A 24,189-nucleotide genomic window follows, 5' to 3' on the forward strand; every position below is an offset into this window, starting at 1 on the left:
CTCCAGCTGAGGTCTCACCAGTGCCGAATAGAGTGGGACTGTTAACTCAGTGTCTTACATACAACACTCCTGTTCATACACCCAGGAATATTAGTCTTTTTTGCCACTGCAATGTGCATCAAATTGTTGTCATGTTCAATTTATGATCCACCATAACCCCCAGATCCTTTTCTGCATTACTACCACCTAGCCAGTTATTCCCCTTTTTGTAGTGGTATATTTGATATTTTCTTCCTAAGTGTAGGACTCTGCACTTGTGTTTATTGAATTGAATTTTGTTCACTTCAGACCAATTCTCCAATTTTTCAAGGTTGTTTTGAATTCTAATCTTGTATTCCAAAGTGCTTGCAACCTGTCCCAGCTTGGTGTCCTACACAAACTTTATAAGCATACTCTCCACTCGATTATCCAAGTTATTAATCATAGAATCATAGAAAAAGAGAAGATTAGGGTTGAAAGAGACCTAAGGAGGTCATCTAGTCCAACCCTCTGCTCAAAGCAGGACCAACCCCAATTACATCAACCCAACCAGGGCTTTGTCAAGATGGGCCTTAAAAACCTCTAAGGATGGAGATTCCACCACTTCCCTAGGTAATCCATTCCAGTGCTTCACCACCCTTCTAGTGAAATAGTTTTTTTTCTAATATCCAACCTAAACCTCCACCACTGCAACTTGAGACCATTGCTCCTTGTTAATGAAAACATTGAATAGTATGAGACCCCAAAAGATACATTTGAAAGTGTGAAAGCAAACCATTGAACACTACTCTTTGAGTATGGTTTTTCAACCATTTGTGTACCACCTTATAGTAATTTCATCTAGACCACATTTCCCCAGTTGCCTTGTGAAAATGTTGTGCGATTGCCAAAAGCCTTACTAAAGTCAAGATATATCATGTCTACTGCTTCCCTCCTATCCAATAGGATGGTAACCCTGTCAAAGAAATAGACAGTTTGTCCCTATGTAGTGTGGGTTATATTAAGGTTACCAGCGTAATCAACAGTTTATAGTATACCATAAATAGCAACAGGTAAAGGAAATTGATTCTTTGCCACATATATGTATTCCTCTACTTCATAATTATAACAAATGTTTTTCGGCTATAATCAAGTAGAAGAATGTACTTGTTGCAAAGATTAACTATTTATTTCTGAATAATGAACAAATTTGCATGTAATTTTAACAAACAAACTGGTAAACAGAAAGATGCTTGAGTGATGGAAAACCTAGAGGGAGAAAGCATGGGATTATGCAGTACCACATAAATGACAGAAGCAAATGCAGCTCAGGTTCTGGTAATTTAATTAGTGCGTTTTTCAACAGAGGCAGAATGGTCTCATTGTATGTCTGTCTTTCCAGGGCCCTAAAGCAGGGGGTTCTGCTCTGAAAAGTGAAGGAATAAGTGGCAGTTATCTTTATGTATTCACTTCTCTGGAGTCTTCTGTCTTCAGCTTGGAATATATTATTCATTACATACGTGATATAATACACAAGGAGAGGCAGGTCTTCCTTCCATACATTTAAAAAAAAATCAGGAGTACTTGTGGCACCTTAGAGACTATTTATTTGGGCATAAGCTTTCGTGGGCTAAAACCCACTTCATCGGATGCATGCAGAGGAAAATACAGTTGGATAAATATACGCGTGTGTGTGTATGTATGTATATATATATATATATGTATATATATCTTCCTACTGTATTTTCCACTTAATGCATCTGATGAAGTGGGTTTTAGCCCACGAAAGCTTATACCCAAATAAATAGTCTCTAAGGTGCCCCAAGTACTCCTCGGTTTTTTTGCTGATGCAGACTAACATGGCTGCCACTCTGAAACCTGCCTCCATAAATAGTACATTACTAGTGTGTCACAAGAGATATGAGTGGCTTTTGATACACTTTGATTTTTGCAATGCAATGCATACTTACTGGGTGGATCCTGGTCTCAGATGAGTGCAAGCTGGGATCAACTTGGTTGAAAACAGTGGAGTTACTGTGGTGTAAATCTGATTTCAATCAGGCCTGTATTCTTTTTTCTCATCTGTAGACGGCTATTAACAGTCTTGATAATAATATAATTTTGCTGCCTCTTCTTAACCATTTGTACACGCAACTTTTAAAATGAGATGAGATGTTTCTGGTTTACCCTCCTGGAGTGCAATATGATATTGATATGCCTGCTGTTTTATTTCCTCTCTGTCCACATAGCACACCAAGTCTCAGTTCAACTAAATTTTTTACTTATCCATATTTTATATGTGCCTTTTAGCAATGGATGGGACATACCTTACAGGACCTGAAAGGGGCTGTCATGATTATGGTTTCCCCTTCTCAGGTTCTCTAACAAAATAAGGCTGTGTCTGCTCTGAGGTGGGAAGCTATGACCTAGAGGAGTTGCCTGAGAAGCTCAAAGGAATAAGCCAGTTTTCTTCTGCTGTAGGATGGAAACTCCTCACTCCTTGGAAGGGTAGTTAAAAGCATGTACTTTTTGTTTTGTGAATCGTTCTTAGAAATAACCAGCTCAAGATACTGAGGGCCTTTTGCACTGGCTCCCGAAAATAATCGGGCATATTTTCCAAAAGAGGCTTTTCCTTCTAAAGCATCTCCTATTGCTTATAAAAGTTACCTAACTGGTCTCTGCTACACTAAAATTCAGGTATGTCAGGAACTTTGTTTACTACTAAGTCACTTCAGATGTTCTTTATCCCTTTGTCTTGGCCTTTTTGGATAAACAGCTAACACATCCACGGTCAGGGACTAATCCCTGCATTTGCAGGATGTTAGATTATTTGAGTTGTAGGTCATCTTCATCACTAACTTCTGTAATATTAAGCAATTTTTATTTTACTACTTTGAGGTGGCATTCAAACTTTCAGCTTGATTCCCTCCTAATTCATGCTTGCATAAAAATAAAAATATTCTTGGAAACTTTATTTTCCTGTACTGTAGAAATTGTTTGAGTTGACCCAGCAATAAAAATTACAAATGACCATCTTTGTTCTTAACCCCTAGTTGCAGGGAGATACCACATTGGATATGGTACTTCTGCATTGCTCACCTGGTCAAACTGATTCACTGATTATATCCAAAGACTTTCATGAACATACTCATAGCTAGCTACATTTTAACTTTCCTTGATCTTGGCTCCATCTTCCATTCTGGAACCAGCATTCTGTTAATGCTGGTAAATAACTAGGCAAAACTATGTATTTTATTGACTCCTCCAGACATATGCAGACTAAACGAAATAACTAAAATGTGTTTGTTACACCCAGTTTGAATTTGGCCCAACATACACTAGCAAATCTAGTCAAAATGGAATAGGGGGTGGTGGTAGTACCAAATTTTAGCCACTTTTTTTTCCTTCAGGATTCGGTTGCAATAGTTGTGTAGGAAACAAAACTTGGAAATTTCCAACCACCTCTTCAGCTGTGGAAAAACCAGTTGTCATTTTGCTCTGTTTAGAAATTATGGCAAAACTGAGCTTTAAATGTTCATTTTAAAATGTCGTCTTTTACTTTTCCATTGAGTCCCATGCTTGTTTCTGTATTAGGGATAACATTGCTATGACTATATATTTTGTCCGCCACAGTAATCAGTAAAACTGCCTCCAGCATTTTTTAAAGCTACAGTTTTTGGATTTAGGAGTTTCCTTCTCCATTCCACTTGCTCTGCTTTTAGCTATTGGGAGACTAAATGTGTGTATTGTTCATAAAGTTACTAGAAGGCGGAAGCTTGAAATCATCTCTATTGAAATACAAGTTGATTTCTCTTTCCTGTTGGGAGCAACCCAGAGTGGATGAATTCTCCCCTTTTTTATTTTGCTTTTTTAAAGTATTTAAAAGATGTAACTTGCTGTGAGCTGACTTTTTTTTCCTTTTTGGAATTTGCATAAGAATTCAGGCTACATTATATTCAAGGTAGCCAATTTCAAATTATGTAGTTGTATGGCTTTTTCTGAAATAGCTTGGTACAGATATAGACTGTATGCACATGTACATAGGTATTTGTATAATTTTGTGGTGACAAATGATAAAGGTATCTTATTCTGCTTATTGGGGAAGAATGCAATTAGGTGAACAATGAAATCCTTAAATTTTGGGGGGAAAATCAGGACAAAGTACTATCCAAATTACTTGATAACCACGTTTCTTTCCTAGTTTATATGAAGATCGGACAATATTAATTTGCAGTTACTATAAATAGAAAACAGATCATAAGCAAAAACTATAGAACTTACAATGAATCAGATACTTAGGGCATAAAATTTGGTTTTGCACATGAATTCAAGGGAAACTGAGAACATACGGAGCTATATTCTTTCTCACTGCATTCTCTGTGTTCTTACACAAGGGAGTTCATTTGGTCTGTTTTGAGAACTTGCAAGACTGACACAGAAGCTATCCATTCGATCAGGCTCACAAAGACCACCAAGATTGCAGAACTATAAGTCATCTAAAGAGAGACTACAGCACTGAAATCTCATGGTGGCACCTTGGCTGCAACAGTTTCACAGAATATTGGACTTTGATGTGACTAGCTTTGTCCCAAGGTGTGTGTTTAGTTCCAGTGAGGAGTGGGGAGACCCAATGGCTTCCATGCAGGCATTTCTGGTGATGCATTCTACTATATGTGACCCAGGGTGCCTGGGGTAGCCCTCACTGAAAATGCCAAGGGCAGGGCAGGCTGCAAAAGGGAGAGCAGATACTCCCAAAACTGTTGGTTAACACTGAAGTTACTCTCACCAGCCAGTCACAAACTCTGCTTCTGATCCCCCACATTGGTTATCAAGAAGCTGAAAAAAGAAATCACACAACTTCCTTTACTGCATTCCAGTTCTCTGGCTTCCAATCAGCGCATAGGTGCAGTAGAGTGAAAAGTTATTTAAAAACTCTGCTCACTATACAAAGTATTCTTTTGACACCAAAGGGTCAGCCACGTTACCAAGTCAATATTAGTTTGGAGCTTACCCAAAATACCATGCTGCCAGCCAATCCTTTAGTACTAAAACTAAAGGCTTATTATAAAGAAAAAAGAACAGGAAGAGAGTTGTTAAATGGTAAAGCAGTCAGATACATACAAAGACTTCGAAGTCCATATATCAGATTCTTAGTAATATTGGTGAGCTTGCTGGCTTGAAAGTCCCTCTGGAACACATTCACAGCTTGGATACATCTTTCAGTCCCTTGTTCAGAGCTTTGTTTGTAGAAAAGTTACTCCAGAGATAAGCAAGAATGAAGACAAAATGGAGAATGATGCAGCTGCCCTTCATATTCCTTTTGCCATGTGGCTTGTACAGTAAAAGCTGTGTTATCTAGCCCTGTACCAACCGGAAAGCTCTATAAACTGGCATTTTCTAATCTCCATAAAAAGTTAAGTTTATAGTTCCAGTTGGTGCGGAGCTGGCAGGCTCCCTACCTGGCTCTGCGTGGCTCCCCGGAAGCAGTGTCATGTCCCTGTTGCTCCTAGGTGGAGGAATGGCCATGAGGGACTCGGAGTGTGGGAGGGGGTTGGGGCACAGGAGGAGGTGTGGGGCACGGGCTCTGGGAGGAGTTCAGGGGTGGGTGGGGGCTTGAGGTGCCGGATCCCGGGGTGCGGGGGCCGCTCACCCCGGCAGTTACTAGGCAGAGGCATGGCAGATGGCTATGTGCACTGCACCTGCCCCGAGGGCTAGCTTGGCAGCTCCCATTGGCCAGGAACTGCGGTCAATGGGAGATGGAGAGGTGGCGTCTGCAAGCATAGGCTTCCTGCAGAGTCGGCTGCCGCACCTCCGCCTAGGAGCAGGAAGGAATACAATTGATGGTTTAAGTTGTAATGGCCACAGTTGTGAACACGTCTCCTTTTGTCAAGAAACATGGGTTGTCTCAAAAGTCTCTCACTGCCAAAAGGATTTTATTTACTGATTTTATTTTCAAAGTTGTGCTTTAAATCTATATTCAGGTGACACCTATGTCCCGATTTGTGAGTGGGCATGAAGCCATCCTAACAGATGGGTATGAGTACAGGCCTGCCAAGGATTGAGGATTAGTGTTCCATGGAGGGACAAAGTGGCTTCAAATTTTTATCATCAGTTGGTTCTATGTATAAAGCATTCTGAAGTGAAGCCTGAAGTGTGATTTCTGCTGAAGGAGGCCCAAATGCTAATGATGATGATATTTAAATAACTTTTAACATCCAAACTTCAGTTACCGGACATATCTGAAATCATTGGATAATTGTTAAAAATCTAAGTCATCTGGAGAAGGGATGGGGTGGAGGGAATAAATAAAAGAGAAGAAAATGATTTGCAGTGGCTGTGCTAGGTCATGTATTAGTGGAATGTAGAATTTCTGTTCTACTGGACCTCAGCTAGGAAGATGACATCAAGGAACTTCTCTTTAGGAAGCGAGTTACTTTCAGTCTGGTTAAATGTAAGGGAATATGCCTTTCCTGTGGTGGAGCTTTCTGAATAATTAGGTGTAAGCTGCTGCAGTGATATGATTTAAGTCTTGTGTATTTGAATACAATTTGGCCCAAGGCAGGGTTTAGAGCAGTAGACTTTCAGCTATTTTTTTTTTAAAGAGCCATGCTTGAAATATTGTTACTTTTTTCATGGAGTTTAATTGAGGCTTGGAAAGAATTACATCTATACTGCAAATATTCCATAGCCGTTGCATTGTATATCCAGCATAAAAATAGTTCAGTGGTGCATGTTTTCTTTCCATCTGTATATTTTCTTTCCCTTTGAGGGGTTGGGGGGATAAATGAGTCTGAGTCAAAAAATTGAACTACCTATGCACTGTCTACAGTGAGAGGGTTATTTTTTTAAACTTCATTTATTCTGAAGTTGTCTGGCTTAACTTTTGGATCTGAGGAGTTTCTGCCTAGCTTGGCATTGTTTTTACTCACAACTGAATCCTTATGATGCTGATAACTGAAAATGTGGCAGAAATAGACAATCAGTTGCATATTTCGTTTTGATTAAGTCTGTTTGATCGGGATTTGTATAACAAATTATGTAACCTTAGTAGAGAATGGGAGGCATGACCTAGTGATTAAAGCACAGGGCTGGGCATTAGGAGGTTGGCAGTTTGCCACTGCCATAGACTTGCTGTGTGATCTTAACCAAAATGAATCAGCTTCTCTGCTTCAGTTACCTTATGAGTAAAATAGGGAATCATGCTTGTTTACATCAGAGCCTTGTTTCACTAATGTTTGTAAAACACCTGGAGTGGCTTTATACTAGGAAAGTAAAACAAAACCAAGTTGTAAGGGTTTATTTTTTTTACCACAAGGGGGTGAGGGTGGGAAGTAATTAATAAGAGATAATGATCGGGATTTGCTCCTCTGTGATTGTGGGAGGGCAACAAAGTAACAGTTATCAACTTTCATATACATTGGGCACATGGATAAATAATTACTATATAATCTATATGAGTGTATCATGCTAACTAAAATCTCACTATTTGCATGCACAATTTAGGAGATACCTTGAAGGCTTTTAAGGTCAGGCTTGACAAAGCCCTGGCTGGGATGATTTAGTTGCGGACTGGTCCCGCTTTGATCAGGGGGTTGGACTAGATGACCTTCTGAGGTCCCTTCCAACCCTGTGAGTCTATGAAGTCCTGAATTTTCTTTGATTCATAATTTAAAGTACACTTTAGCTCAATTATAAAATATCCTGAGCATAAAGCCTTTGTTTTGATGTCTCAATATAGTTTTGAGACAAAGTTCTGTAGATATATAATTTTGGGGGATTTACTACTCAATTGCATCCTCTCTCTTGCAAGATACTCGAAGGAAATTTTAATAGTTGCTAAGTTTCAGGCACCTCTGGGGAGACTGTATTTGTTGAAGTGGTGAAGCTGAATTTAATTTTTTTGGGCCAATCAATGTAGATGTTTTTCCTGGAAGGTATGAAATTTGTTCCTGCGTGTAATGTTCAGGACTCATTTCCTGGAAGTTAAGGGAAGTTGAGATGGGTGAGGTAACTGAAGAAAAGAATTTGTAAACTTCTGTAATTGTATGGACTGAGCTGTCATAGCAGCTGCATAGCAATCACCATTGATTCTGTAACCGACAAAAGTGGTTTAACTCACTGATGTGATATTTTTGAAAGCTACGATCATATATTTTTCAGAAATAATGAATAACTGCCCGTTCAGTTCCTTATACAAGCAAACATCAATAAAAATGTTGACAAGTGTCTTGCATATGCAATTGGCTCAATATTTAAAAACAATGTGTGTAATCCCTGAAATATTTATGAATGCACGTTAGTTAAAAGTTAGCATTTTGAAGTGCTTAAATATGTAAACTTGAGTAGATTTACAATAAGCTTTAAAGAGTAGTTACTGCTGCATCTACTGCAAAAAGATAGGTAACATATAAGACTGACCTAAAAGGTGAGAACTGAGTTAAGGTACAGTTTGTTTGCTTGAAAGTGTGTTTATGGTTACAAATGGTACTATGTAAAAATGGCACTTTCTTACCTGCTGCCAGCAATCATATTGTGTATACAGTGATGATTGCATCCTGAGTACAGTACTTTTTAGTCTCAGTCATTCATGTTTGCATATTGGCTCTGCAGTGCTATAAGCAGGTGATCTGGATTCTTCTCTAGCTGGTGCATTATAAAAGAAAAGCATTGCCATTACTTAGCTAGGGTTCTTTAGAAGGACTTGCAAGGGGGCAAATCTAAATAATTTCATGGTACTGATTGCTTGGTGGAGTAGCGATGGAGACCAGTGTCCTATTAGCCAGCAAATGGGCTTTTGCCTGTCCCTCTTTATAGGGGGTATGTGAGGGCTGCCAGATGCAGGGTGGGGCATTGGCTTCCACCTACCCATCCTTGGGGTTGGGATTTTGGTCTGGGTTACTGATGGTATCAGTGGGGGTTGTTTCTGGATTAGCAAATATATCGAACAGCGGTGATGTTTCCCAGTGTGGTCTGCACTTTGCTGATTGCCTGTCAGGGTCAGTGTTAGTCGACGGCCAAGGATGTTTGGTGAGGTGCCAGCTATGCCCGTTTATACCATCCGTGACTTTAACCGCTAGGACGCACTGTCCCTTCACGGCGGGCAGCCCGGGCTAGGCTGACAGATGCCCCAAGGTCCTAACCACCCGTGACTTTAACTGCTAGAGCTCAGAGCTCCTTCGCAGCGGGCAGTCAATACTGACTGACAGGTGCCCCAATGGCAGCACTAAGAGCCTCTCCACACCCGTGACTTTAACTGCTAGAGCTCAGAGCTCCTTCGCAGCGGGCAGCCAGGATTGACTGACAGGTGCCCCAAGAGTTTGCCCCGTGGAGGCGGCACAACTCAATGCTAGGCTCTTAGTACTCTCACCTAATGGCCAGGCTTTAGAGCCAAAACGGCTGAGGTTCTTTAATTGTGTTGGCTGCTTTACAGTAAACCAGAGAAAACAAGTCAGGCTTATGCATAAATGGTTACCAAAATTTATTAAGCTAGATTCTAATCATGTGGTTACAAAATTGCTAGTGCCTACTTATTTAAATGTAGAGATGTTACACACACAAACAAGTTACAAAACTGAAGCCACAATCCCAAAGAAAGAAAACAAAGTATAGAGCTCTATTTCAAAATATGTGTACACTAAAGATAGGAGATCAGGTGTGGGTGCTTCTTACCCTCCTTGCATCTCTCGATTCCAGCGGTGCCAAGCCAGGATCGGTCACTCAATTCCGCGGAAAGACAAATAATGGACAAGGCGTAGGGACCCTCTTAGCTGCAGAAGCCTTGGGAGGCTGTCACTTATCTGACCAGCAGATAGATAGTGAAAAGCACTCAAAAATCATGGTGCTGTAGGTCCCCTACTTATACCTCTGTACTCCTTTATTCTCTTTCTCCTTTCTTATGCCAAATTGAGGCTGGTCTGTCGGGGTGACGCCAGCTTTTGCAAGAGTAGTTTACACTTGCAAAGGAGAGAAACAATAAGTTTCGACTACTGGACATTTCTTTTATCAGGGTAAATATTTTCCCACCTAGGATGTTGGTGTGTGTGCATCACACTATTTAGTAGGGGCTAAGAGCCATGTCTGTCACAGGGCCTCTGCCTGCTGTGAGCTTAATCCTTGTATCTGCTCCCAGAGGCACATTGTAGCAGCACACCTGTGCTTTCACAGCTTCAAAGGCTGTGCTGGAATATATGTTAAGTGCCCTGTTCCGGCTTCCTCCTGTGTTTCCAGCAATGCTGGTCTGAGGGGGGGCGGGGGGCGTTGGCTGTCTGGCTACAGTCAGGTAGGAATTTTTCTCTGGATCGCTTTTCTTCCATGTTGTTGAGGCCTCTCACGGTCACTGAGTTCTGAAATAAACAATTTGGACTATCAGGTATAACTGTCTGGGTAACAGGTGGAAATCGCCTGTGTTGTATTCCCAAATAAACTTGCAACCAGTTCACTGAAGGTGAAATTCATACCTTTTTTTTTTTTGCAGAGGGCCAGCATAAGGGCTGTTAACTACCAAAGGGCTGAGCAATTAATGGTCAGTGCTTTGCATTCATATATTTCGATTTTCCCCACATACACTGGGTTTAGGAAAGCTAAGAAAAAGCAAAACTTACCTAAAAGTATATCATACAGATATTGTTGTGAAGTGGTTGAGAACTCAAACTTCATAATGCTGGAGGAAGAGGACTGTTTTTTGAGAAACCCGGCCCAGAAGTTGTTCTGTATTATGGAGGTCCCGCTGCAAACATCTTTTGAAAAGGAAACTATTTCCCAGCAATTTAAAAAGGGAGACAAATATTTTTGTTTCGTTTGAAGTAGCTATACAGTATTCTTAATCACAATTTGGATTTGTCATTTGACTGAACTTTTCTTTAATGTTTTGTCTGTAACCAAGTGCATTAGTCAAAGGATTACAACTGGGTTTAACGATGCTTCTGGCTATTGTTTACCTTGCCCCACACGTTACCCTGCTTAGTTTTATGGTCAAAAAACCAAGCTAAAACACCACTTCCTGAAGCAATATTAATATATTATTGGGACTTTGCTATCTTGTTGAATTAAACATCTGTTGATCTCGAGGCACCTTACAAAGGGGCATGTGAGTGGTAAGAATCGGTATCACCAGTTTACAGATGGGGGAATGGAGGCAAAGGCGGTTAAGTGACTTACATAAGGTCCCATGGTGAGTTGGTGGCAGAGCCGGGAATAGAAGCTGGATCTTCTGTCTCCTAGTCCCATGACCTGTCCAAAGGCCCATGCTGTCTCTGCTTACAAGATTTGAAAGTTAAATTGTTTGTCAGGATTTTCCCCTATTAGGCAGACCATCTATACATTTTCTTAGACTTGTTATGAAATATTGAGGCTTCCCGGGGGGCACCATGGTTATGAGGCACCTTGCTATCACCCGCCCATAGCATGAGGAAGTCTTGTCTGTGCCTGCCTGGGGGTCAGCTCCCTAACCCCATGAGCAACACAAGCACTCCGCTCTGGGCCTCGTTGGCCCTGCAGTCAACCCCACGTGCCATGAGCAACACAAACACTCCGCTCTGGGCCTCGTTGGCCCTGCAGTCACTCTACAGGTTAGCGATAGGCACAGTCCAACCCTTGAGCCCTCCGAGCGTCGTCCTGGAGTGTCCTGCCCTTGTTCCACTGGACATGCTCAGATTTACAGACTCACTGCTCCCAAAGGAACACCACCCTCCAGCTTACCAGATAGCCACAGCACTTAAATAAGTTAAAAGTGAAAACAAGTAAAAACTTATTTAACACAGTGATACCAAGTAGATATGTTCGTGTCTTACAGAGGAAAGCTCACCCAAAGTCCTGCCAGCATTTTACAGCCTGGCTTGGCTGTGATCTTCTGTTCCTGAGACAAGTCATGCTGTCAGCTTGCCTACTAGGTGAAAGATGCTGGGTATCTCTTGGTACTTTTAGAGGTATCAGGACAGTTCTTTATTCTTTTTCAAGAACAGGATGACTCCTGTTCTTTTACTTGTTTTCACTATCAACTTATTTTAAGTGCTGTTGTGATCTCGTAAGCTCATGTTCCTTTGAGAGCAGCGAGTCTGTAAATCTGAGAATGTGTATTCCCTCTCATTGATTTTGTAAGCTTTTAATCGACATCTGGCTCTGTATGCAAATAGGCTTATGTTGTGAGAGACAAAATGCAGAATGCTCAGACAGGTTGATAAATGTCTGCTATCTCCTCTTAGAAAGGAACTAGTCTGACATGTCACCTCTTTGAGAAGATAATTTCCAGTATAGATACATAACTTGCTAAATATTGTCCGTACATTTTGCATGATTATGATGACCATTGGGTTACTGGCTCTTAATAAAGACTTTTCATACCACCTTTTGGTGAAGTTAATATGCTTTTATCTGACCCAGGGGATCCATGTCAAATCCTGTGTTTCCTCTGGGCCCTCTGCCAGTTGGCACCAAGAGGATTTTGCATCACAAACATTGTTCAGTTTAATATAAAATGTTATGTATGTTAATGGCACACTCAGCTGAGTAGATGATGACTAAACTGTGTAAAACTGCTCTATTCAACTTGGATAGTAACAGCCACATGGCACGGATCTGTCTTTTTGTTTTGTTGGAGTACCATGTACTCTAACTGCACTATGATGCTGACCCAGCAAAACACTTAAGTAGGTGCTTAATTTTAAGCACATGACCAGTCCCCATTGACATCAGTGAGACTACTCATGCTTAATTCTCTTGCTGGATCAAGGTGCGTAGTAAAAGTAATAATCCATGATGAAAATGTCAACTGATTTGATGTATGCAGTGTAGTTGTAGCCGTGTTGGTCCCTGGACATTAGAGAGGCCAGGTGGGTGAGGTAATTTCTTTTAATGGACCGACTTCTGTTAGTGAGAGAGACAAGTTTTCAAGCCACACAGAACTTGTCTCTCACCAACAGAAGTTGGTCCAATAAAATATATTACCTTGCCCACCTGGTCTCACTGCTTTGATGTGTACTGTCTTTACTGAATATTAATTTTCAGCAATTTAAAGTATACGGGGGGTCATGAATATAATGAAGTTATATTGTTACATTGAAGTTACTTGGTGTTGAGTTAAAAAACCCCAGCAAAAAGCAAAGCTTTTAAAAATGAGGTTTTTTTATGCACATTTGTGTGAATAAAAAAAAAAATAGAGGCTTCATGGTTTGTTTTGTTTGCTCATTCAAAAGTTCTCACTTTCTGGAGAAAATAAACTCATTTGCAAGTAGAAATTAGACCTATTCTGAGTGAAAAGTGAAAGCGTGATGAAGAGTTTTTGATGTGGGAAAAAAAAATCTGTGTTTACAAAAACAATTTTAAGGTACAAGGTGTTACCTGAAACAAATTGGTCAAAATTTTAGCTCAGTGCCTCACTGAAAAGTTTTCAACAGGTCTGCACATTTATTGTAATTCTTTTGTTCTAAGGTTTGTTGAAACCTCTAAAGCTACATTCAGCTTTGATCTCTTGCTGGATGGTTTTTAGAGACATGAGAGGAAAGTGCAGTTAAAATGACGTCTCCTCAGCCTCATTCACTGTTTTACTATATTCTGTTTGCTCACTTTAGACTCAACTTTGTAATGAAAATAATACTCAGCGTTCTTGATTAATAATTATTTGGTAGTATGTAACATCAAGTCTTTCGGAAATATCCCTGTTCTTTACCTGTAGCCACTCAGCTTTTCTTAAAGTTGTTTATTTCTAGTTCATGTAGTGCTTTCTCCCAAACTTTCCCGGAAACAGTACTCATAAATAAAATATCAATTTGTTTGAGCTGGAGATACAGCAGACTTTTCATTTCATTGGGGTTGTTCAGTTGAAAATGAGGACAGAAATTGGCTCAGCTCTTAATATTTGGAACTTCTGTTGCAGATAGGAGTCTTCTCATTAGATCCATTCTTAAAAGTTTTTCCGTGTCTGTCGAGTGGGTGTCTCTGAAGGGTTCACATTTACTTAACTTTTGCTATGAAATAATAAATGTTTCTTACCCGTATTTTACTTTCTGGACATGTGTGAATCCTTTCATGTCTCAAACGTTCCCCTCAGATCAATTATGGTAGAAAAGCAATCTTACTCCTGTCAAACAAACAAAAATGAAACACACCACAAAAACAAAAGCAACCCAACATCTCAACAGAAAATAAACCCAGCTTGATTTAATACAGCATTTCACTTTGTAAAGAAATATAGGAGTTCTTTGCAGTCTTTCATACATGAAGTCAACAAGTATTCACAGACCAGTGTCCCTGGCATTGAACAACACTCCAAACTTAGCTGAAGGCAGGTTAGCATTTTATCTAAACTGGTTTGTCATTTATGTGTGAAGTATATTGGTAAGCAGCGAAGGCATCAAAGACGTTGAGGAGTCCTTGGGGCATGAGAGAGAAATCAAGAATACTAAGGTGATGGAGACTTCTGCTATTAAATCTGAGAAAGGAAGAGCTTATTGTGCTTCACTGTTTCAAAGAGGATTTATTTCAAAATAACATTGACTTATTTTTTCCTTTTCATAAGAGAATATTTTACCTTTCAGAATGCAGGGACATTCTGCTTCCAGTGATTACAAAAGAACTGAAAGAACTACTAGAACAAAGGGAAGAGCAACAACTTCAGCTTCAAGAGAAGAAGTACTGTGTAGAATTACTCAATAGCATCCTGGAGGTCCTCAGCTATCAAGACACAGTAAGTATTGATGAAGATGTAGATGGCTCAAGCCTACAGAGGCTGAGCTGATTAAGTTGTAAAATATTGATGCTGAAGAATCTCATTTAAATGCTAAATATAAGTTGATGGCAAGTTAAACTCATCAATATTTCAGGGGTAAAATTCTATAGCAGTGAGGGTATGAAAGGTGAGATACTAAAATCTAGGGCTTTTTTTCTTCTCAACTTCTGTTTAATATTCCTTGAGTAGTCAGATGTTGTAAATCAGTAAATCAATCTCCATTTATTCCATCTGAGGCTTGGGCCTGTCTAAATTAATTTGTTGAAGTTAATTTTAGACTAAGGTGGTGAAGTATACTAGAATGTTACCTAAATATTTATTCTAAAGTTCATTTTACCCATTTATAAAACATCTTCCTCTTTTCTAAAATTATTTTTAAAGTATTTACTAAATATAGAAAAAGTGGTACTTACATTACATATATTGAACAAAGCTTTCAAAGAAAGATTCAGCTTCATTTACTGTCAGTCAGCTTCCTCGTATACTTGGGTGTTACTGGAGACGATGGTTCTGCTTGGTATAATGGGACGTTGCTTTGGCATAGGATCTATTTTTTGAAGTTGCTGCTTTTCTGTAATCACTGAACTCTTGTTCTCTAGCTGACTATTAAGTCTGCAAAGTGTTGTTTTCTGATTCACTGTGTGAAGAATGTACAACAGCGAGTCCAGGTCAGAATGTAAGTGGAGGACTGTACCTTACTTTAGCTGTACGTGTATTCCTTAATTAAGAGCACACTTTGATGGGCTTCTTTGTGTTCTGCAGTGGCTGGCTGGATATACAGAGAGGATTTGCTGTTGCTTTGGATGCTTCTTATGGAATGAGCACATAAGTACCTGAGTTGGGAGCGCTGGAGCCTCCATCAGGCATAGATGCTTTATCTTGAAGAGTTGTGATTTCTGTTAGATTAATCTCTGTAAGGCTACATCTTACACTACATACCACTGGCAGCGGTGTGTGGGATATGCGTAGCTACACATTGCAGAAGAAAGCGGGCTGTATCCACGCTGTGGTGGGTAACTACATGTGTCTGTGAAAGGTTCTGGCAGAGGGGATGCAGCAGGGAAAGGCTTCAGCAGCTCCCAGATGCCTACCCCCTGTCAGAGCCTTCCCCCACTTTCGGAGCCTTGCTCCCTGGTGCGGAAGGGCTCTAGCAGCATAAAGCTGCTGGAGTCTTTCCGAGATGCCACAGCCTTTCCCTGTATCAGGGAAGGGTTCCAGCAGTGGGAAGGCAGCCAGATGCTCCTCTGCTAAAGATACCAGTGTGGACGTGGTGCCTTGGACGAGTAGAGAACTGTGTAGGATAGTTCCCAAGTTCTTACCTACAGCTTTCAGCCATGTTTTAGCTCTACTTATCTAAGCTGTGTCTTGCTCTCCACACTGATATTTATACCCAGGCTAGGGGGCCTTCGTGAGGATGTACGCTACATGTCACTGAAAGAAGCGTGCACTGTAGACATGCCCTCAATGGTACAGGGATGTTTTCTGGGGGCATTCAGGGTCATTAGGTACCTTGCTATCACCTTTCCATAGTGTGAGGAAGCCTTGTCTGTGCCTACGGTGGGTCAGTTCACCAACTCCACCAGCCTCTGGCAACACAAGCACTACCTTCTAGGCTTACACAGGCCCTGCACGTTCCCTTTACAGGTTAACAATATATGCACACACCCACTCGTAAGTTCTCCAAGAGTCCCCCTGGAGTGCCCAGCCCCCTATTCACTGGACACTTCCAGAATTCCCAGATCCTCTGCTTCCAGAGGAACCATACACCCAGCTCACCAGTTACACATTAGATCACAATTACACAGCACTTTGTTACGTTTACAGTAACAAGAAGTTTATTTAACAAAGAACAGAGACTTGAAAAGAAGCAAGTATAATGAATGGAATTAAAAGGTTACATATAAAATAAAATCATAAAACACTGTCTAGAGGGTGAGCGTAACTAACATAATATTCCCCCGTCGCATAAAGCTCTCACAAAGTTTCTCTCCCAGCGTCTAAGAGCCAGACTGATGTGATGCTCTGTTCATAAGACAAGACAGCTGCCAGCTTTTCCCCTTGGTGAAGGATAACTGGGTGCAAATTTGCACCCCCACATATAGTGCCAACAATCCATTGTCTTCCATTTGTAAAATGGGTTAATCTCCAGCTGCTTCCCCACCCCACCCACAGCCTCCCATGGAGACTTGATTCGCATTTTGCTTAGGCTGTAAGTAGGTGTTCATTGCGAAGTATACACTACTTTATCTACCTGTCTCTGTACATTAGCATGTCTTGCCTGAAAGAAACTTGTTCATCACCTTCTGATGACCAGCCCCAAGTCACAAACCTTGAGAACATAATTGTCTGTATATATTCACAACTCCATACATGTTATCTGTACAAACGTTTCATAATGATTATGAGGACCAGCATGACACATGCTTACAGATGAGACCTAACATGACATTCTTTAGTGGGCTTGTATTGTACATATCAAACCCAGGGCATCCCTGTAACCCTTATGAACTCCTGTACTCTCTGCCAGTTGGCACCAAGAGATCCCTGGGTCTCAGACTCTGGAGATAAAGACAAATTTATTTTACTCTGATTTTACCTTCTCTCCTTTAAGTGGGGCCATATCCCAATGACACAGTCACCACTGTACATTGGTTGTATAGTTCTGTAGTTCTCAAAGTATGATAGGCACTTTAGGCCTATTTGTAAGGGTGAAAAGTTTGAGGTATTTTCAGGGGTTTCTTATTCTCTCATTCTCGTTTATTTCATGGAGGAGCTAAATGATAGTTAATTGGGCTTGTGGAAAAACATGAAATGTAAAGAGGGAGTTATCAAAGGAGATGGTGAAACTTAATCTACCAAAGTTTCTCCAAAGCAGGGGATTACAGGCTTATGAAACTCTATGGTGAGCAAAACACAAGAATGAAAAAGGATGGGTACGTGTTCTGCACAAACTTATTACATACCTCAAGTAATATATTTTAAATAGGTTCATTTTTTTTCAAATTAAATCACTCCATTTCAGTTCTAGGATGCTGCCATGTTAAAGGTGAAAAGTATTACTTTCATAATTTCTAACATTTACTAATATACCCGTTGTCAAAGAGTTTAGGAATGAGAAGTCTAGGGTCACTGGTTAATCCTTTTGAAGTATATGTAGATAATGAAAAAGCAATTTTCCTCTCTAAGCCTTTTATTTCCTTTTGAAGTAGAGGTGTTGAAGTATTAACAAAGAAAGGTGAAGCTTTAGAACATCTGACTTGTTAACATTTCATTCTGATTCTGATAATAGAGCTAAAATTTTAAAATGGTTTTCAGATTCCTTTCTTGAAACAGAGTTCATTTCAGTATACTTTGCCAGAAGCTGGGAATGGGCGACAGGATGGATCACTTGATGATTACCTGTTCTGTTCATTCCCTCTGGGACATCTGGCATTGGCCACTGTCAGAAGACAGGATACTGCGCTAGATGGACCTTTGGTCTGACCCAGTGTGGCTATTCTTATATTGTTATGTTCACGTGCTGAGTAAAACGTGGCTTTGAAAATTTGCATCTTGAAAAGATCTTGTTTTTGATGTGAAATGAATGTTTTTAACTTCATGAAAATGCAAAATTTGAAAACACTCAAATTTAAACTGATATCTCTGCAGCTGTTCCTAAAACTCAGCAGGTAGATAAACTGCAAAACTGATTAAACAAACATGTTCTTGTTTCAGTGGAATGTAATATTTTATTCTCTTCGGTTTTCCATGTTTACTGAAACTCTGGCAACTGCGCGCTCAGCAATTTTGAAAACCCTTGAAAACTGCTTATTTTAGATTTTACTTCAGAATACTTCAGTTCTAAAACCATTTGAATACTAGTGTGCTGCTGAAAGTTTAAAGAGCAGCTAGACTTTTAAATCTTGCCTTATAGAAAATTGATGATAATGGCAAATTGGTGGCTACTCTTGGCCAGTTTTAACAAGTAAAATATCCTAGGATTGATCACCTTGCATAAGTAGTACCTTGTACAATGTGCACAGTGTTCTGCTCCTTAGATGGGTGGATTTGACCTGTTCAGATCCTGGCCTTGTCTACACTGGCAATGGTGCTTAGGGTATGTATATCTACAGTGAAATGCAGGTTGTGTCCACACTGAAATATGTAGCTAAGTATGGTAATGAAAGGCTCTGGCAGGGGGAAGTAGTGAGGAAAGTCTCCAGCAGAAGGATGCTGCCATAACATTTCACTACTGTCTCCTCCCTGCCAGGGCCTTTTCCTGCTTCGGGGGCCTTTCCCTGTGGCAAGGAAAGACAGGGGCAGTGGGATGCTCTACTGCTAAAAATAGTGTAGACGGGGAAGCATTGTTTGGGCGAGTATAGAGCGTCATGTAGGGTACATGATGTTATGGTTCTGGCATGTCTTTACTCACCTAAACTGTGCCTGACTGTCTGCACAGCTATTCACACCTGTGCTAGAAGGTGTACAGTGTATGTACTCTACACATCACTGTAAGTGTGTTAGAGAACCCCGAGACACAAGTGGGAGCAAAGGTTTTCGAAGGCTGGTTCTGTTCATTGGTTCTTGACTTCTCTGGCTCTTGAGAAGCCTCCCAGTTAGCTCTTGCCTTTTAATTTTTCTTGGGAGATAAGTGGGATGCCTTTAGCAATAAGATTATGTTGATCCAGTTCTCGTTTTGACTGTGAATCCCTGCAGAGTTGAGGTTAGGACCATATAATTTGGAGCAGATATACCCCAAGCTCTACCTTCTGCAGACATGTGGAATGTTGTTTCCCACTGTATAGCCACTGAGTGTCTTCTCCGTGAATTATTCTGCAATGCTCAGAGGTGGGTGGGTTAAATACACTGTAATCCCGGGATAATCTTTAAAGAAAAATGAAATGAATGCCTGTACTCAGCAAGAAAGTCTCTACTCACCCATTTTTAGTCATTGAAATATGACCTTGAAATAGAAACACCATCTTTATAAAGATCAACAATCGATATGTCCTGGAGGCAAACTTAGATATTTGAGAATTTGAGTAGCTATTCCATTTCAGACTTCTGATAGGAACAAAGATTAGATAACAGCGATGTTCTGTTTCTCAAAATTGAAAAGTGAAATAATTGATTCTGTATTTTTGAAAATATTAATGATAGTTTTAGCAATAGGTTTTAAAACTTATTTTAATCTTTAGATACTATTCTAAGGGGTTTTTGCTATTTAAGCACTGTCAGTGTGCTTCGACCAATACAAATTAGATGTCCAATGACATAACAGTCCAGACAAAAGAGAAAATGTGTCTACACAGTGTAGGAGATGCTCACAACAATACACTCAGTGTATATTTTAATAGTAGATTTGTGATAGAAAATATTTTTCTTTTCAAACATGGTTAAAATAATAAAGTATGATTTTAATATTACTTAACTGTAATTTATCACCTCTGAGAACTGGCTTAGCTTTCAGATGAGATCATGCCAATCGGAGACATTTAATTCTCTAAAAATGGAAACAAAAACCACCAAAAGTGCCATTCTTTACATGGATGAGCGGGATCCATGTAATAATTATCCACAATAAAATATTATTGAGGAAATACCTGAAAGCGAGCAAAGGGAGGACAGCCTTTCTTTTAAACACTGCACACAAGATTTACAGATCAGGAATATCTATTTTTTTTAAAATATGCTTGATATCAATAAAAATTTCAAATTTACCTTACAAAGGATCGGATCCTGAAGCCATTGCTCCTCTCTCTCTCTTTTTACTCAAACAAGTAGTCCCGTTGATTTAGATGGGACAGTGTCACTTTCAGGGATGAAATACAGACCAGTGAGGAGTTGTCACCTCCTACCCTGCTACTTTGGGTGCCTCACAATGCTTTGCTTTTGTGGCTCCGAAGCTGGGCTGCTCATAAACAGCCTACCAGCAGGCAGGTCACACCCTGAGTGTCTGTGTATAGCTATAGCCCTGGTCCAGCAACCCTGACCCTAGCAGCCTGTCAGAAACACAACAGCCACATTCTGGCTTCCAGCAGCCTTGGTTACTACATACTCCCAGCCCTGGATTTTCCCAAAAATGTGTTCTGCACTGTCCAGCCCTCTCTGGAGCAGTTTGGATATTAGACGTCCAATCCCCCTGTAAGGGGTCAATATTCAACAGTTGCCTACTTCAGCTGGAGTTACCAAACAATTCAGTTTAAACACAGCACTGGATTAGTTTTGATTTTAAAAAAATCAAACAAGCTTATTTAACTACAAAGAGACATTATGTGAGTACAAGTATAAGGTATTAAAGTCAGAAATAAATAAAGATGAACACACGATCTAGTCGCTAAAATTTAACGACCCTGGCTTGATTCAAGATAAAGTCCTTACAACATGTTTCCAGCAGCATTGCTAATCAATTTTTCTTGTCAGGATCCCTCCCAAAAGTCAAAAGGCTGGTTCCTTTGTCGTCTTAGTTGAGAGAGAGAGAGTGGAAGATAGGGAAAGATAACCTGGGGTATTTTTGCCCCTCATTTTTATGGTCCAGTCACCTTTTAAAATGCCTTTTCCTGAGCATCCTAGATAAAGTTCCTTCCGTCTATGACGATGGAGACATGGAGTCTTGTGGTGATGGAGGTTCCATGTTGTTGTTTGCTAAAATGCAGATCAATCTATTCTTGCACTCCCACTTCCTTGCCGAAGAATGGCTCCTTGACCAGTAATTGCCAGTCAACTGTGGCACCTGGCTAGAGGCATCAGCTTGTCCTTTGCCTTTAGGAAATGAGTTTACTCCTCTTGCTGTCCCAAGGACCCTGTTTACTACTTGAGGTAAACCCACATATCTTTGTTTAGCTCAGTCAGGGCTACATGAGTTTGAATATATGCTAACCTCGCCATACAGGGGAAAATAATAGCTTTACATATAATGTTGCTGCATACGTTTCACCATGATGCTATTGACCAGTGAGGAGTTAGTTTTCAAATGATTTCCCACAAGGCATATTGTGTTCAAAGAATATTACAATAGTATGTAGAGTGTGTGTATATATGGGTGCGTTCTGTTACAGACAGTTGACGTGGGGAAGATCAATCACATAAGTAAGAAAATTTTCATTTTAATCCAAAAGCCATTTTTATCAAAAGTTTAGATGGGAAAAAATTGACCAGTTCTAAAACTAGGCATGAATTTGGCTTGATCATTGAAGTGTGAGGTTCTGCCAGAATCAAAACACTGCCACTGCTGTCCATCTAAACTTTCACATAGTAATAGGTGAAGTATCCTGTCCTGTTAGTTTGGTGCTTTGATGTCTGGGGCCCAATTTAAGGTGGTTAGGTATGAATTTCCTTTCTTAGATGTTTGTTTTTACATAGCTACAGTGTCCTATTGTTCTTTTAAATTAATGGATGCTTATGTATGACCTGAACATCTATACTCCTATTTTTAGTCCCACGACATGAGCCCAAATCAGTTGATCCAGGCTCTGAGACTTGGTGCCACGGATCTTTTTTTTTTGTTGCTGTGTTAAATGTACCCCAAGTGACACAAGAGCAGCAGTTCCGTTTACTTGGAAAATGGTTTTCAATTGAACTTCTGCTCTTAAGTCACTTAGGCATTGCTGAATCAGTAACACAGTCACTTAGGCTGAGAACAGCCACTGTTCCACTGAGAACAGCTCCATTCATTAAGAAAATTTTGCAGCTGGCTTCAGTTTCTCTGGTTAAAAATTGATCCACTAAAATAGGATTACGCCTAAAAATCTAAACTTTATTTTAATTGCATGGATATTTAGAGAATGAAAAATAATTCCCTTGACATCTAAAGTGAAGTTGTTTCAGATAATTAAAGAGTAAACAAGGTATTGATATTATAATATGATCGCATGTTTCAGTTGCTCTTCCTTTATCTATTACAGCCTCTGCAGAATATGGCTCATAGAGATGCTTTTCCTTACTCTGTTTGACAATACTTTTCATATAACGCCAAATTCAAGTTACATTTTGCCTATGAAAGACGCATTGAATCTGAAAGATGAAATAAATTGATTGTATTCCCTGACTGCCCTTAAAGGAGCAAGCTTTGTTGTTTTCCTCGGCTGTCTTGAAAAGCTGTTGTCTTTTTCCTGCTCAACTGCTTGCAATTGTATATAATTTATAACATTTAATTTGTTCAGTCACTAGGGGTTTTATAACTGGGCTTCATTTTGTTTTCTTTCTTTCCTTCTTTCTTCATACATTTATTCCATTTAAACACACACACACACACTCTCTGAAAACTGGACTTTGCAGACGTTTAAAAAAAAAAAGCCAGTGTTGATTGTACTAACAGAGTTATAATTCCCTCCCAGCACACACACACCGATACATATGTATAATCTCTTTCACACACTCACATGCAGGTTATCTCATGATCATTTCCCCCATTGTGCTATTTTAGCAAATCCATGCACACACTTAAGTAAAAGTGTGTGTGTGTGTGTATGCATTCTTGGTATGGGGTGGGAAGGGTAAGTACCCTAGAAATATACACTAGCCTTGAAAAATTCTAGGTACTCAGATGGAGTATGATTTTCCCTATTACTTGGGTGTGTCAGGGGCATTAGTATCTGTAGCATATCTGCAAATATATATCCTATATGCTGGCATCTCAGCGACACCGTGTGGCGGGGGGGACTCTAGCAAAGAATGTAGATATAGGAAGGAGTCACAGAAGAGGTTAATACCTAAAATGCTCCTTATCAGCCTATTGTGAAGTCTCTACTCTAAGAAAACTAACAGCAGTTTTGATGGGGGCCTGAGGAAAGAGTGCAGATGCAGGCCCAAAACAAACTGAACTTATAAAAAAAATAAAGGAAGAATTGCATGTTCACTTGTCCTGTGTCATTTAACTTTGGGACGTTGAGTTGAAACAGAATTCAGGAAGGCTAGTCTTCCTCTTAGGATCCAATGACCAAACAAGAAGTGGCAAATGAAGACATCTGTTCTGGTGGTTGAACAATTTTTTTTCAATGAAAAATTAAATTGAAAAATGAGTTTTCCAAAACAATTCTTATGGGAAAAATTCATTGTCAAATTAGTAATTTTTCAGAGAAATTTCAAATGCAATTGTTAAAAGGAAAAACATGAAATAATTCAAAATTTTAGGAATTTTCTTTCCAAATAATGAGGAAAACACATTTTCTCTCACTTTAACTCTTCCTCCCACCTTTTCCCCATGGAAAAAAAGGAAGGGGGAAAAGTGAGGAAAAAAAACCAAAACACGAAAAGCAAAATTTTCATTTAAGAGTTGAAAAAAAAAAGTGTTTTAACAAAATGAAAACTGGTAATTTTTTTTTTTTTTACACTTTAAATGGGGAAGAAAAAGATTCAGTCTAGTCTTTAACCTGGAAACCATTTGAGGTCACTTAAGATTAGTCACTTCATACTATAAATTGTAAAGCCTGAAAGTAATGGGTTTTGCGCACTTCCCTAAAATAACTAGCCATGAGTAATACTATCACGTTTTCCCATATTTCATTTTTAGAGATGTCCATGTGTATTTG

General features: G+C 39.7%; 1 protein-coding gene across 1 annotated transcript in view; it reads left to right on the forward strand.

Annotated features, from left to right (window-relative positions):
- The window catches only part of DOCK2 (dedicator of cytokinesis 2), a 501,344-nt gene that overhangs the window by 165,126 nt on the left and 312,029 nt on the right, over positions 1-24,189 (forward strand). Inside the window, exon 26 of the mRNA XM_073355961.2 lies at positions 14,490-14,638. Coding sequence (XP_073212062.1) covers positions 14,490-14,638 — 149 coding nt within the window. The remainder of the gene's footprint in view (positions 1-14,489; positions 14,639-24,189) is intronic.

Source organism: Lepidochelys kempii, chromosome 8 (genome assembly GCF_965140285.1).
Source record: "Lepidochelys kempii isolate rLepKem1 chromosome 8, rLepKem1.hap1, whole genome shotgun sequence".
In the NCBI taxonomy this organism is placed as follows: Eukaryota; Metazoa; Chordata; order Testudines; family Cheloniidae; genus Lepidochelys; species Lepidochelys kempii.